Raw genomic sequence first — 15,565 nt, 5'->3', positions numbered from 1 at the left:
CGCCGCTTGCAACTGCTCGAGTAGTTTGACCAAAACCGAGAAAAGATGGAGGTGGCCGCCGCCCGCATGTTTGCCCTCATTAACGACTTGCGGACACATTCGACACGGTCGATGTGGCCATTGAAATATTTTCGCGCTCTATCGGTTACATCCCTCCGAGGATCCACTATTTTTACGTTCCAAGTCACACAACACCTCCAGGAAAAAGAAGAAGCAATTTACGGCAAAACCGAACAGAAGAAAAAAGAAATTGGGAAATAAAAATCTGCCCATAATAAAAAGAAAAAGGCATAAACAATCTATTGGAAGCCCAGTGGCTTTTACAGGGAGCGCCAATTTGTATTTGCCGATGTTGTATAGCGCAGCCATAAAAATGTTTGTTGCCATCCCGCAGGTAAGTAACAAATTGCCAAGCTACCGCCATATCAACATTTCATCCCGGCTAAGATTTCATCGCAATATGGTCGAACAAAACGGGTTGGATGATATCGGAGATTGAAGCGATGTGTGTTCTTTATTTCGACAACGCCGAGAAACAAGAGACACACGGAACTACAAGGAGAGAGGGAGAGAGATACAAGAAAATCCCGCTGGTTCCAAGGAAGCGGGAGAGCACGCGCGCGCGTGCATACGGACAGCGCACGCAAATTAACGATTGACACGCGCTCGTCGTCCCTCTTCCACCGAATGATTGACTCTGTGTTCGGCATTGTTCGACCAATTTTTTTGGTTTTTGTTAACACTTACTACAGTGGCACGATCAACCAGTTGGAACCCGTAACCCCGTCACATGAAGGCAGAAAAAATGGGCACACAAAAATAGATAAAAACAAAGAGAAAAAAAAACGACGTCGAGAGAAGGAAACCGGTCGGTCGAAATGTAACCGAATTCAGCAACCGTAACCAGAAACTCACTCTCCGTATCGGCAGCTCAAGCATTTCAATGGCAGCCGAGACTTTGTAACGACTTGTTAGCTTTGACAATCTCTCCTTACTCCTTCGCTCCACATTCTAATTTCAAAGCAACTCCAGCAAAGACTAATAACAACGGCCAATCGGCGCACATACTATCTGAGCCATCGTCTACCACGCCAAAAAGGGGAAATGGAACCATGGACATTTAGTCCATCACTCATTTGATTGTGCGTTAACACAAAGTCGACGACAATTCGGAAAATAAAATAAAAGACAACAAAATTTTCCGCAATTCGACACAAACAACTTGCGTCACACGTCCGCCGCCATCGATCACGCAATGCAGTCGGCCTTCAAAAACTTGAACGTCACGAAAAAACTATTGAGAAAAATCTGCCAAGGTTCTGTATATATTTGAATAACACGACGAAATTGAGAGTCACAAGCGCAAGGGGGCCTCGTCCTCGGCATTTAGATGGTATTGTCTGGTTCGTTTCTTTTTCAAACGCGGCTCGGAGAAGGGAAATGAGACATTCAAGCGCTAAGCACCCATTATGTGGAATAGCGGAAAGGGATTTAATGGCAATCTCGTGTGACATCAGCGGCAGAATGAAGTGCGGATTAAACGGCACGAAAAGAAACGCAGAACCATCTTTTTTTTTGTTGGAAGGATGAACATATCCAAGAATTACGGGGGGAAAAAGAAATTATTTGAAAAAAGGAAAAGAAGATAAATAGAAGAACCGACTTTTCTCGTCACGACCACGAACGTTTCGTTTTACCAACACGCGCAACAGACTGGGCGGGATTAGGTTCTTTGTCATCTTCTTTTCCCATTTGATCCACACGACACCCCATCTCGACATTACAACCCATTCAACATTGAGATAATAACGCTCCAGCAGAGAAGGAGGATCGCTTTAAATGGAAGATTGAAATCGACGTTTCGTCTATAGTACGTGAACGACGACGTGGACGACGTGGAGCGCAGACAAATTAATCGCCCGTATCCGGTCAGCTGGACAATAATGAAAAAAAAGAAAAAAAGTTCGTGGCAGATGCGAGGGACTGGGAAGAGGAGGGGAAGGAAGCGGCAGGGAGCAAACAATAATAATGGAATCCGTAATTGGTTCGGGTCCAACATCATCAGGGTGGTGGTTAGATACCAGCCCATGCAGAGCAGAGAGACAGCGGGCAGAGGGTACACACAAGTTCAGCGCACGGCAACAATTGACTCGAATGTTGTACGACTTCATTGTCAATGAAACGGCGATATTTGCTCACGATGAAACGGGGCTTCTATGCTATCTCCGGCGACTATAATCGTTTTCTAGTGTGTCGTCGTTGTCGATCTCATTGGACTTTCATCTGGATATAGCTATTCATTTTTATAGGATAACGCGCCAGGGGGGGATGATGACAGTTTATTGGCCGCACCACATTCGAATGACCACCAATTCGATACTGATCGGCCGAACGGATACGGTGGAGAGAACAAGGTACAGTGGGGGGAGAAGAAGAACGTCAGGAGTCATCAATTCTCAGCATATAGAAGTGGAGGAGATGAGAAAAGAGCCGATAACGATCCCTCTTCCACCCCGCGTGTTGACCGAACAATCGGTCGAACTGAGGGAGCGAGCGGTGACGGTGAAACATTCCACGATGACCAACCAATCCTCAAGTTAGTTACACAGGGCAAACTCTACTCGAGAGAGAGAGAGTAGAAGAAGAAGAAGACGAAACGTTATCCTATATAGCCATTCTGGGTTATATTTATACCTTGAGAGAGCGCAACTCAAAAAGGGGACCAGAGAATGTTTAAACTGACGAAAATAAAACGAGCGCCAAATTCAAACCCCCCTCGAAAATAGAAGAGGGAAAAAAAACTTTTGACATATCTCGAAAATTGAGTTCTCTCTTCTTTTGTCTCTCATTCTTTTCTTTTTTTTCTTTTTATCTCTGGACGTAGAGTTGAAAAAATAATTTCAGTTTTGACGTCACACGCAGATATACAACACACAAAAAAAACATCTGCTGGCGAGGGGTAAAATAAAAAATAAAAAACCTGCGCGCTGAATGGACTTGCAAAGGTATAATAGGAAGGCCGACCAAAGGTTTTTCTTTTTGAAAAAAGAACTGACTCTTGGCCATACCTACGATCCGACCATTCTATATACTTTATTGTTGGCCCATTATTCTTTTTCTTCTTTTCTTTACGGACGAGAGGGGGGTTAAAGAAATTAAAAGAAAGAAAAATTAAAAGGAATGTGGCACGAGACCAGACTGCCGAACTGAAAGTGACTTCTATAACGCCGAGTCCCTTTTCTCCTCCCATTTGCTGGCCGCCACCTCCTCTTTTGTGTCCGAGTATTATCTGTCCGGCCGGAACATCCCATTTGGCTGTGCCACACGGATGGGCACACACCACGACCACCACAAGCGACGATGATCAATCGATACAGAAATAAATCATGTACATAAATACGCATTTGATGTATGACTGCATCCAAGAGCCAAAACAAAAGCAAACAAGATGGAGATTCAAGATGGAGATTGAGCAGCAGAACCATTATTCATCGCTTCACGATTCCTATCGGGCAATGACGAAGTGCGAATCGCCTCACTCAAACAATAAGCATTTCTCCCCACAAGGCCGATTTTTTTTCCCTCTTTTGATTCAATAAAGCGCGGCGTTGGGGGGTCCAATAAAAATAACTTTTGGAAAAGAAAAAAAAAGAAGAATAGAAAAGGTTAGCAGTGGCATTCGATTTTTTTCCGCATTGTGTGAAAAAAGAAATCCGCCGAGTTATACGGAAGGGCACATCTTCTGCAACAAAGGTTCTTTCACTTTTGATGGTTATCGGCTTGAGGACGAGCCCCAAATCGGTAAGAAAACAAGAACATCCCCCCAAAAACATGAATGTCAAAAAAGGGCTGCTGGCCAAAAGATGGATGGCAGCAACCAGAGCGTGGGTTATTTCTCTTCTTCTTTCTCGAAAGATGTTTCCCCCGTGTTGTCTCTATTATATAAGAGATGGAAGACATCATAAAAATGGAAGTCGAACGAGGGGGAGGACAAGAAATCTTTCTATTTTTATTAGACTATATAAACGAGGTAAGAAAAGAAGTGTACAGCTAACGGTGAAGTTCGGGGACTAGGCCTATACTTTTATTTTAGTTTTTTTTATTCACAAGACACTCCAACTCTTATGAGACTGAGAAAAGAGGGGGGTGGCGAGCTGGAATGTTGTTTGTCCGTCTGAAAGGGTCCTAATGCTGCCCGACAAGGGGTCGACTAATGGCGATTCCATTATTATATATGTGAAATGCATTCACGTTGATCACTTTTTTATCTCGAATAGAAAATCTCGATCCAATCATTTCATCAATTTCTCTATCGGGATATTATCCCCCCAGGGCCAGCATCGCAGGGAAAAAAGAAACTGGCATCCTTTTTATTTTGGTAAGAAACTATTCAACTCTGAATGAAGAAATACTAGAAGAAGATGCTGGACCAAAAATGCAGGTCATGTCCAGGGCGTGGGTAGACTAACGTCGCGGCGGCCTTCTACAACACTACCTATATAGGTATACTCTATGGTATATAAGAAGAAGATAGAGAGAGAGTGAACAAGCGACACTTGTCTTTCCGACATAGTCATTCTTCTTCTGACCCGTCCACTTTTTTCCCCCCTATGCTCTCACTCGAACCTCTTCACAGATTTTCATTTGAATAAATCCCGCGCGACATGGGCGCTGCTATCCTATTCGTGGAGTGTGTTCGGGAATTGGGGGAGGGCAGCACTTTGGTATATACACACAGAAAAGATTTATGAGTGCAACGATCAATCAAAAATTTCAGAAAAATGTTTTCCCTCTTCTCGCTCGGATTTTTTTTTTTTTTTTCACAGGCTCAACTGGTCCGAGTTGATTGGTGGAGACGATGCACGCGGGAGTGGAATGAATCAACAAGAAAATCCGTCCATCCATTTCCCGACAGACTAACAGAAAAGACAAACTCTCGTTGAGAAGACGTGGATGTTTCAACTCTCGTTTCTGGCTGCTGCCGTCTGTCTGTCGGTTCAAATCTAACGACCAGCAATAAGAAGACAGCTTGTGTGTGTGAGGAATGAGAAAACATAGCGGAGCGGTGCGAGTCGAACTGTACACACAGCAGAGAAAGTCTCTAAGAAGGAAAAAAAATATATCACCCTCGTCGGACCCAAAAGGTGCGAAAGATGTCATTCATCACCCGTTGATCTCCTCTTGTACGGACCAAAGGCTCTATTTCGGTGTGCCCCTATAGGAGAGAACACAATAACACACTCAGACCCCCGGTATCTTAGCGTATCCGTTCATAAATATATGGACGAAGCGATGTGTGTCGTACCCACAACTTCGGTCGTTCATATATTTGTTCAGGGGAAGAAGAAGAAGAGGAGAGGAAAAAAAGAGAGAAAGATAGAAAATAGATAGATGCAAGGGCAAAACTAGGAGCGCCTCGGTATCGTTTTACGGGAATGTCAACACACTTTGCAGGGTCTCCCACCGCCAAGGACTATTTGGAAAGTGGAATGGAAGAAGAAAAAAAAAACAGAACGCAGAAAAATGGCGCAGCACACCGCACTTTTTTTTTGTTTGTTTCATCAGAATTAACCAGCCGGGGAATTTAATTCGAAAAATGGACCAACAACAAGGAGACGCGGAGAAAAGGTCAAAGGAAGATAGCAGAGCCCCCGACGGATGTTTCTCAATCACGTAATAAAACCGTTATCGCGCCAACGAACCAGACCAAAAAAACCACCAAAAAAAGATGATGAGGCTCTACTATCTCGTCTTAATTGCCAATTCTTAACGATGCAGGGCGTCCCTGCGCATCGTCGTATATCGTGTGGATTCACGTCGAGATACTTTTCCCCACTCCGAAAATATAACAAACCACGACCGACCGAGGACCGAACTTTTCATTCCTCCTCAAACATCATCATCATCATTATCGCATGCTGCATGGATGAACTGGAGTGGAGATTATGTACGAGGAGCAACAAAACAACCCCAGCAGATTTGTTGAAATGAAATATAAAAAAGAAAACAATAAAAAAAGAAAAAGAAACAGAAAAAAAAGAGCGCAAAGGCCATCAGCCGCTGTGTGCGTGGAAAGTCACCGCAATCATAATGATGATGGCGATAGTATGGTGGGGGCCCGCTGCGCCGGAATGGCACGGTAAAAGGGGCCACTGGCCGTGAATAACTGTGGGGAAATACGATTCACGCCCCATGGGCATTACACTTTCACGCACGAATTTAATTCGTGATCGGTTTCATCGCTTTTAATGCTCTGATAATCGATTGGCGACGATGGGTCCGATCAATGAACTTTGCTCCCAGCACGGAATCGTTAACCTATCTACGAGTGAGCAAACAATTTTGATTGGGACCGTTTGATTTTTGTAGACATTTGATGTCCCCCCTCCGCCCTAAACAGCCGACGAGGTAACAGGAAAAAAAAAAGAAGAAAAACAAAAACAAGAAAATGTTCCGAGAGAAGGAAAGAGGAACGTGCTTTTCTCTCGGCACTGCTGGAACAACAACAACGAAGGGAACTGTTTTTCCAGTTCAGTGGATTCACACGAACACACTTTTAGGTCCTTCCACTCTCTCTCTCTCTCCTTTCAATATTGGAAAAATAACCGCAATTCTGACAACCCAAGGTAGTGAACGTCCCAAAGTTTCTTTTTTTCTTGTACTTGAAGACGTTCAAAACTGCCGTTCTAGTTTCTTCGAATCCACTCCTTTGCCAAAAATGGAATTGGCATTGAAAGGAGGAAGAACTTTGTTATTTAACGATCAGTTTTCATCTGCTGACGTCTTCCTCAATAGTCGGAATCCTCTCCAAGGAAGAAAACAAAATGAGGAAGAAGCAAATATCTGCTGCTAGACACGACCAATAACCAGAAAATCAACAAGATACAACTCGATCGTTTTGCCCCATCACTTGAATTCAATAACGCGTCCATCAAGCCACTTCAAACGGTGACGGAAGCTTCTTGGGAGGAGAAGAAGAAAAAATAAAAACCCAATGCATAACATTCCGGGCTGATAACCTCCGTGATGGGGTCTGGCCAGCCTCACATCATCATTGAGAACCCGTCAATCCGTCCCGTCACATTTCCCTCAAGGACTGATATTCTGTAAGCCAAGACAGAAACCAGGAAAAAGAAATACATAAGGTGGGCAGCAGCCAGCAGATGCTCATCGATAGTCATTTCTTCCATGTCCATCAATAATAATCGATATTATTTTGTGCGTGTGTTCCGTGACCACGTTTCTTTTCTTTTTTTTATTTTTAAGACGCTTTTCTTTCTCACACAACAACAACAACATGGGCATTTTCGAAGGAGAGGGGAGAGAGATGCTGGATTGTAAAAGTCACGCAACTCTCCGGGTAACCCGATCCGCAGCAACACAGTAATACCGTGGTTTTTTATTTCCCTTCCGAAAAACAACACAAATTCTTCTCTTTCTATCCCTTTTTTTCTTTCGAATTCAACTCGAATGCAACGAAAAGAAGAAGAAGAAAATGGAGAAGGGAAAATACCGAAAATGAAAATAAAACTTTTACAAATGTGCGCGTAACTTTAGATGACTCTCAATAACTGGCAGCTATTACTGGGAAATACAAGCGCACACGCATAGACCCAGGGACACATATATATCTACGAATAATGTTATTCATTTTCTCTCTCTCTCTCACACACACATTTTGATACATAGACTGAGATGTGTATGGTTATGCATGTGCGTTTGTTGATTATTTATCTCCGGGAATCTAAAAGCCGCTCGCGCATCAGTTTCGTTTGTTTTGTTATAATTACATTTCTTCCCAGTTGCTTGCGTTTCTCGGCCCGTCTCGCGCTGGCAATGAATGCGGGTGCGTGTGGGAAGCTCCGTCCTATAACGCACGATTGCCTGTCAAAGAGTTCTCCCGATTTATTGAACTTTTGTTTCTCTTTCCCTCCCTCCCACCCGTATTTAATCTTTAACGATTGTTTGTTATGAAGGGAAAAAAACAGAGAGAGAGAGACAATACACACAAGAAAATCGACACGGCCTTGCGTGATTTCACATGAAGAAAAAGAAGGTCATACCCACCAAACACACAAGATACACAAGACTCGGCGTGAAGCACGCCGAGAAGCTCAGAGGTTATAGCCAATGGCATCATCATCGGGCGCCCTGCTTTCCCAAATGGAACGAAGAAAAAAACCTCATTCTACCCTACCGTTAAACCCCCCAGAAATTTCCCCTTCAAAACGAAAAGAAAAAGAAATGAATCTGAAAACCGTCAATTAGATAACGTTTTACATCATCAAGCGGGGAGGAAAAACAAGGAAATCTCTTTCCTCTCTCTCTGACTATAATAAGTCAGAGAGATTGCGTGAAAAGCGCTGGTAACGCAGTAAACGTGTAATGACTCACGAAAACCGTAAGAGTTTTTACGTTCGATCATTGTTGATTGCGACCCTTTATTGTCTTGTCACTGGTTTACTTTTTCCGTCGAGCTGGGAGTTTTTACACGTGTCGAAAGGTGTCTGTGATTACATTGGCCGTTGTCTTGAGATTCGGTAGAGCGAACCTTTCTCAAGAGAGAGACAGGTTTCTTTCTCTATCCCATATGTACACACACGAGTGTACATCATCCCTTAAACGGTCGCATCCAACCATATCTGGTACGAACCGACGACAATCTGATGCAACAAGAAAGAAAAAAAAAAGAGCTCTCGTTTCCTTTTACAGTGCCAAATTGACGAGGATACTGACAGATAAAAGCCCTCTTCAACATCTTTTTGTGCCGTGTAATGGCCCGTAATGGCACGGACGGTGAATCATCCCGAAATGCCTGGCTAATTTGCTCCTTGTAGGTTCTCTACTTCTCTCTCTCGTTATTTTTATTTGATGATTATTTCCTGACGCAATGGCGGACTCTTCTTTTTCTTGGCTTTCGACGGAGACTGATGATTTCCTGCGAGTGCCAGATGATCTCTGGCGCGCACCACCTATTCACGCCCCCGTGATCATCCCGTGACAGAAGCCCGTGCGGGCGTACAAGTAAGACAACAGAAAAATGCGCTGCCACCATTTACGCCCGAGTTTGCGTGTACTGATTATACGGCCGTTGCAGCAGGAGCAGGTCAAATTTACAAAGGCGCCAACTAACTACTATACTCTGCAGCCTAGCTTGGATTCTGAAATAAAGTAGTACATGGTACATTCCTCAATGTCTTTCGTCGGCCCTCCCGGTCCTTGAAATCTTTTTTTCTTTTTTCCTTTTCGACCTCATCATCATCGTCTATTACGCCGCCAAAAGAAGAACTCTATACGCTTTCATATCGTCTGTTTGGTAACACTGTGCAGTGCTCACAGTGCATCTAGTGGGAATTCACGGCGACGGCCCTGGTGGAGATGTATGATGTATATACCCTCCTGCCACCCAGTTTATTTCGGCGTCTTTGCAGCGTCATATTTTCCGGCACGCGTTGGATCACGACAGCCATTGTTACGGGCACAGCTTCAATTGTGTTGCAGATGAAAAATTCTAGACTTGTAAGCGCTGCAGAAGAAACAAGAAAAGAAAAAAAAACTCGTCGGCAGAGAGTGCGACCTTGCGGTGGCTCGAGCTCAATTCACGACCGACCCTGACGATCACACACACACACGCACGCTCACGTGAGTCTCTTTTTTTTCTTCCTTCATTTCATTCTTAACACATAGCGAAGTGTGTCTGTCGGCTGCATACTTGCACATACACCGAGGTGCATGGCTAGTGGCGATATGTACTACGTCAAGACGCAATAGAAATAGCCCTGGCAGCTCTCAGCGGGCCAGCAGTAATAATAGCGAAAATAACCTTTCCATCACTTCCTGGTTCTATTCAATTTTTTCAGTTTTGGCCATTTCGTGAACAGGTTGAATCGGTTGAGGGATGGCATATAGAGATGTAACCGCCTTGAGAGAGTTTACTACTACTACTACTTTATGGCAGCTAGCCAACCCCACCAACACCAAATAATAATGATTATCGGGATGATTACCTTGAGAAGGAGATGAACGGGCGAACTGATTTTCGGTCGGCGTCCCGGGTCGCTGCAGAAGCACCAGGCCAATTTCCAGCAGCTCGGCATATCTGTTGTGGTGGTTGTTGTTGCTGTTAGCGGGACGAAGGGGGTAGAGGTATGTATTGACCTCTTCTCTCCGGGAGTGGATGGCGGAGTAAATACCTAACGGGCCACCACACGTTATTGTCTCAACAGCTCAGCGGCCAACCTGGGGATGTTGAATCGGATGATGGAGGGGAGTAAAGAAAAAAAAAAGAAGAAGAAACAAAAATCAGGGCGATCCATCACAATCAACGTCGTCGAAGAAAGAAGAAGAAAAAAGAAACTCGTCCCAACTGCATGTAAAAAAGAAACGATTCGAAATCACGCGCGCTGCTCGGCCAGCAGCACACCCCACAACATTCGAAGCAGCAGGTCAGCAAATGATTCAGTAGGAGCAAGAGAGAGAAAGAGAAAATAACGAATATACATATAAGAAGCAGCGCTATAAGGGGAGAAAAAAATCATCAGTATTGAATGTGAAAGAGATGCATGTCTTTCGGGGTGGAAGGCATTTTTATGGTTTGGGACCCGCAGCAGGGGTGTTCGTATGTGTGTGGGTTGTAACAGCCGGGGCCGAGAATCTTCCTTCTTCTTCTTTTGAGGGTGAATATACTTGGAGGGTGTTGGTCGAGAATGTTGTAGTTTTCTTTTTTTCTCCGGGGAAAATTTCCCTTCTACATGTGTATATATATATACATGCATACATACACCTTCTTCTTCTTCTTCTTCTCCCTTTTTTGGTTGATTTATATTCCATCATTAATTTTGTTGCGGCCGGAGCAGCAAAAGCATCGACGTTTCCTCCTCGCCCCTTGTGGCGGCAAACCATCAGGCCTACCATTTCTTATTTTTCCCCCTCCGCACCCCCTCTTTGAGGAACTGGCACAAGACATTTTTGGCGACTCCCACCCAAATAACCGAAAGAAAAGTTCCAGAAGAAGAAGAAGATACTGCAAAGGGGAAAAAAAGAAGAAGAAGATAGTAATCGCTGTGGTGGGAGATTATGTTCCAATCATATCATCCCCGTCCCGGTAATCGATCACGTTCTACACGAAAAGGAAACTATTCAGGCGCATTCCCGCATTCGAAACGCTACGCCGTATTATTCCCGTGATCACATTATCGCTTGATGATGCCTGCACCTGGTAGTAGGTAGATATTTATTACACACAATAACACTTCCTTTATAAACGGACGAAGAAAAAAAAGAGTTCTTTGGTGCGATATGACAGACGATGTCTCATCTGCAATGGAAAGCTGCTAAATGGGGATTTTGTATGGCACTATAGAGTATATATGAAATGTGGGACGTCTGTTGTAGGGTGGAAGGATCTAGTTATCGTATTAGCGTTCCACGGCCGTCCAGGAATGTCACGTCGCACTCGATTTCATTTCATATTTGACTACAGAATGTCGGTGTGTGTTTTTCGGGGAGTGTGCTGTTTGGTTTTCATTTCAGAAAAATTAAAAAACGAGTGAAAGAAAAAAAAAGTTCAAACATCCGGGAATGTTTGGGAAAAATTCCAGTTACATCTTCAGGGAAGAAGCAAAAAAAAAAAAAAAATGAAGAATAAATAAACAAAATGAACTCTTGAACGAACTTTGAGAATCGAGAATGAAGTAATTAGAGCCCTATTTGGAAAAAAGGAAAATAGCCGATAATGTCCCACTACATAAACTACGAATCCGGAAGACATGGCGACTTGAACAAAACACTAACAAACATTGGCAGTCCCTCCGGATTTCTTTCGTTTTTTTTTTAACGTCCACCCTTTAAAAAGGAAAAACACACAAGCATATAATGATATAAGTAGCTTAGTGTCGTCCAGCAGTCATTCAAGTTTTTTCCTTTTTTTACGGTTCCCTGTACATGTAAAAATGTTGGTCGAAAAAAAAAATCTTTTCCCAGAAAGCAAAATTCCGGATGACGACGAATAATGGAGTCGTAAATTTTCCCCCATCGTTCAGAAAGAAGAAAAGGCAACAAACGAGTCGACTCTCTGGGCGCAGGGCGAATTTAGGTGAAACGGGCCGCTATTATTCGACGAGGGTTCGGTATGTTTGTGTGCGCGGATTTCGATGGAGAAACACACAGGCGTGGAAAAGGTCAAAAAGGTAGGAATTTTGATTGATTTATCCGCTTTATTCAGTCGGCAGGAGGTTGAAACCCTCCCAGAACAAAAAAAAAAAAAAAAATGGTCCGCCCTAAGAAGGAGGGTTAAATAAGCAGCTGATGCCTGGATGGGGGTCGTGTCGTGTCAAAAGTTTGAAAGGATTTGGTTTGCAAAAAGAAAGTGGAAGATGGAAAGGAAATGGCAGAAAAGTGGAATGACAGACGAGAAAATAATGGCACGTAGGAAATCCGGGCCGTCCGGAAACGAGCATAACAAACGCGACATAATTAGCCCATTAGGCAAACAACAACACCAACAACCCAGAAGGGGACTACTACTGCTGCTGCTGTGAGCTTAATGAAGCATTTCACCCGCACTGGGCCGGCGTCACCTGACTGATGAGATTTTGACACTGATTCCCAACAACAACGGTTCATTATTTCACGCGGATTAGAACGTGCTGCCCTGTATTTACTTTGTCGGGGGACATGTCGATCATAAAAACTATCGTGGAGTCAAAGTAACGGCGGATGGGTGGATCGTGCATCCGCTTTCATCCAAACAGCGTTGGTTCCTTCCAGCAGTCGTTGCACTTTCGTGCGTTTCTTTACACAGAAGCGAGTGGATCACACACGATTCAAACATGTGCCACACACACACACAGCGAGAGCAAACACACACACAGACTGACAGAGACCCTTCACGATAACCCGTAAATCAAATGACATAAGCAAAGAGAGAAAAGAAGGAGTTGAATTTCACAGAGAAAGAAAACAACTTTTCTTCCTTCAAACAACTTATTACCCGTCCATGAGAAGTTTCGGTGTGTGTTTCTTCCTTTGACGTGGGTGGGTCGTCGTCGATGCACTTGTGATATTTCTTCGGCAATTTGCCCGGCACACTACACAAACACGAGGCACTGCAGTCGATACAGTTTACAACAACGTAATAATGGCGGCACCGTACTGTTAACTATTTATTCGCTAGAGTAAATCCGATGACTAGATTGGCGTGAAAAGATGGGGAATAATAATCAAAAAAGAGTTGTGGTGTACCAGTGGCCAATCGTGTGGTCGTTGTTTCTTTTTTCAGCCCAAAACAGAGAAATAAAGTCGGTGGCACGAGAAATGTGCACAACACACTTGCAACAAGACAAGAGCACACATGAAAAATGGTTACGGGAAATGGAGGGAAACACCACCAACACGTGCAACGGTGCAGAGCGATAGAACAACACTGGCCGGTCTGGGGCTCAGGCAGGGCGACCATCTAGCGGCTTTTTCGGCCTGAACCCCCCCGGGCGCCCTCTCGAGGGCCCTTTTCTTCCTCCGGCCCTCGGTATATATATCACCCCCACTACTTCTTAGTACCACCACCACACCACAGCTCACCACAACCAGCTAACCGATGAAATAAATTTTCTTCTCAACAACAGTATATTGCACTCTGCAAAAGGTTCACCATGTACTCTTTCATAACTTTTGATTAAGTTAAAAATTTAATAAATAAAATTCCCCAGCGCCATTTCTTTGAAATTTTCGTTTGAACAAAATACGGGGGGAAATTGGTTTGTTTTTCTCGCGGCTCGTTATTACACATTTTTTCAATGGCGTTAAATGAGCATCTTCGTTATGATGAGTTATGCCGGCTTTTGTGTGTGTTTATTGGCGGCGTTCCTCTCGATCACGAGCGGCAGCATCACGAACGTCGATGATGAGGAAAAAAAGTTCATTGTCGAGTTCGGGATCTAACGAAAAACTGCTCTCCTTTTTCAAAATATTTATTTTTCTTTTTTGTGTGTTTTAAAAACTTCTTTTTTTTTCTTTTTTGGCTGTCGTTGTCTCTCTCTCGGCTGCTGGCCAAGTGATGGATGAATGTAGGCATTTATCAACATCGACGAGAAACGCTCTAATCTTTTTCACAGTCGTGACGTGTGGTTGATTTTTTTTTTCAAAACAACAAAAAATAAATAACCAAACGAAATTTCCTTTTGGTTCTTAGTTGGAGTGTGTTGTCTTTCGCCTTCTATATTCCAATTGAGGATTTCTTTCTTCCGCTTTGTTTTTATTTGAGACAGGAGCTCAGCAGCGCCTTTTTTATGTTTGTTGAATCCACATATGCTGAGGCTTTATCTAATCGGTGGGACTTGGCGAGTCCTTGCGTCGATTATAAGAAAGAAAATGAGATTTTTTTTTGTTCAGGGGTTCCACGACGTAAACCGCATTCCACCGAGAGTCAGAAATAAATTTCCAGAGAAAAACAAAAACACACAGATATTTTTTTTACGTTATTTCAACGTCAAGTTGATATCATTGGAAACGGCGTCTGGCTTAATCCTTCATACCCTTTCCAATATGTGCACTCGATAGAGTAGTACGTGGTGTATGTTACTGATGTATTTCAAGTTCTTTTCTTTTTTGCTGTTGGCCTGTTGTTGCGAAGGGTAGAAAGGGATACACAAGAGAGAAAGGGAAAAGATATTTATTCCCTTCATGAAAATGTGTAGCGCGCTTGTTGTAATATTCTCAAACTCGGAGAGAGGTCCAGGTGGCCACCGCCGCCTGAACCGAATGAGAGTTACAATAGACCGCATAGATTGAATTCAAAATCATACAACAATAAACATATAGGGGCTAGAGCACCACTCATATAGTCCGCTCTCTCTCTCTCTCTTGTGTTGTTGCTCCGTATTGTGTTACCCCGCTCATGGAGTAGCAGCCGCGCTCCAACTTCTTTTTTTTTACTTTCGTGCGTCCGTTGTTCCTTTTTTTTATTTATTTATTTTTTTCTTTGGAACCGACATCATGTCCGAGGTCTATCTTTTTTATGTATTCCTTTCGAATCATATTCTCTACGTCGATTTCGATCTATGTGAACCATTTTGTGGCAAAATGGTGGCTCTCGAGCGATGCCTTATCTTTCTTCGTATTGTTGCGCTTCTTTTTCATTCCTTATGATGACGACGTAATCAGATGATCTGGCCGTTGCTGCACGTCGCAAATTTCAACAAGATGGTATCGCTATATTGTGTTGTCCAACGGACTTGTCCAAAAACCAGGAAATTATTATTCCCTTTGTGATGATTTCTCCCCTTGTAAGATATTCAGTTGGATATGGAATGCGATGGGCACCGCTACATAATTCATGGAACAAGTCGAAAACACTGGCGTCGTTTTGTACAGTGAGCCGAGTATATCGATATCCCGTCGATAAACACAACAATGTACCGCGGCACACACGGACGTGAGAGACCCACCCATTCGGAGCTGCACGTTTTGGTTGTCACGTTGACAAAAGGAAAAGAAAAGAAAAATAAAAAAACTATCGCGGAGAAATATTGAACAAAATCTTTCTCCCTCCACCCCGGAAAATCGGGAA

General features: G+C 43.5%; 1 protein-coding gene across 8 annotated transcripts in view; it reads right to left on the bottom strand.

Annotated features, from left to right (window-relative positions):
• LOC124195626 (tensin-1-like) overlaps positions 1-13,428 on the bottom strand; it is a 53,377-nt gene extending 39,949 nt beyond the window's left edge. For 6 of the 8 annotated variants that reach the window (XM_046590116.1, XM_046590122.1, XM_046590125.1 and 3 more), the window contains exons 1-2: positions 12,992-13,427; positions 10,008-10,239 (exon numbers count right to left, since the gene is read on the bottom strand). In XM_046590116.1, coding sequence (XP_046446072.1) covers positions 10,008-10,097 — 90 coding nt within the window. In that variant the 5' untranslated portion in view covers positions 10,098-10,239; positions 12,992-13,427. Of the gene's footprint in view, positions 1-10,007; positions 10,240-12,991 lie in introns of all 8 variants that reach the window. The other 2 variants (XM_046590115.1, XM_046590128.1) reach the window with 2 other exon arrangements.
• Positions 13,429-15,565: the final 2,137 nt, after the last annotated feature.

Source organism: Daphnia pulex, chromosome 6 (genome assembly GCF_021134715.1).
Source record: "Daphnia pulex isolate KAP4 chromosome 6, ASM2113471v1".
Classification (NCBI taxonomy): Eukaryota; Metazoa; Arthropoda; class Branchiopoda; order Diplostraca; family Daphniidae; genus Daphnia; species Daphnia pulex.
The sequence above is the reverse complement of the archived record's forward strand: the minus strand, read 5'-3'. Positions and strand labels throughout refer to the sequence as shown.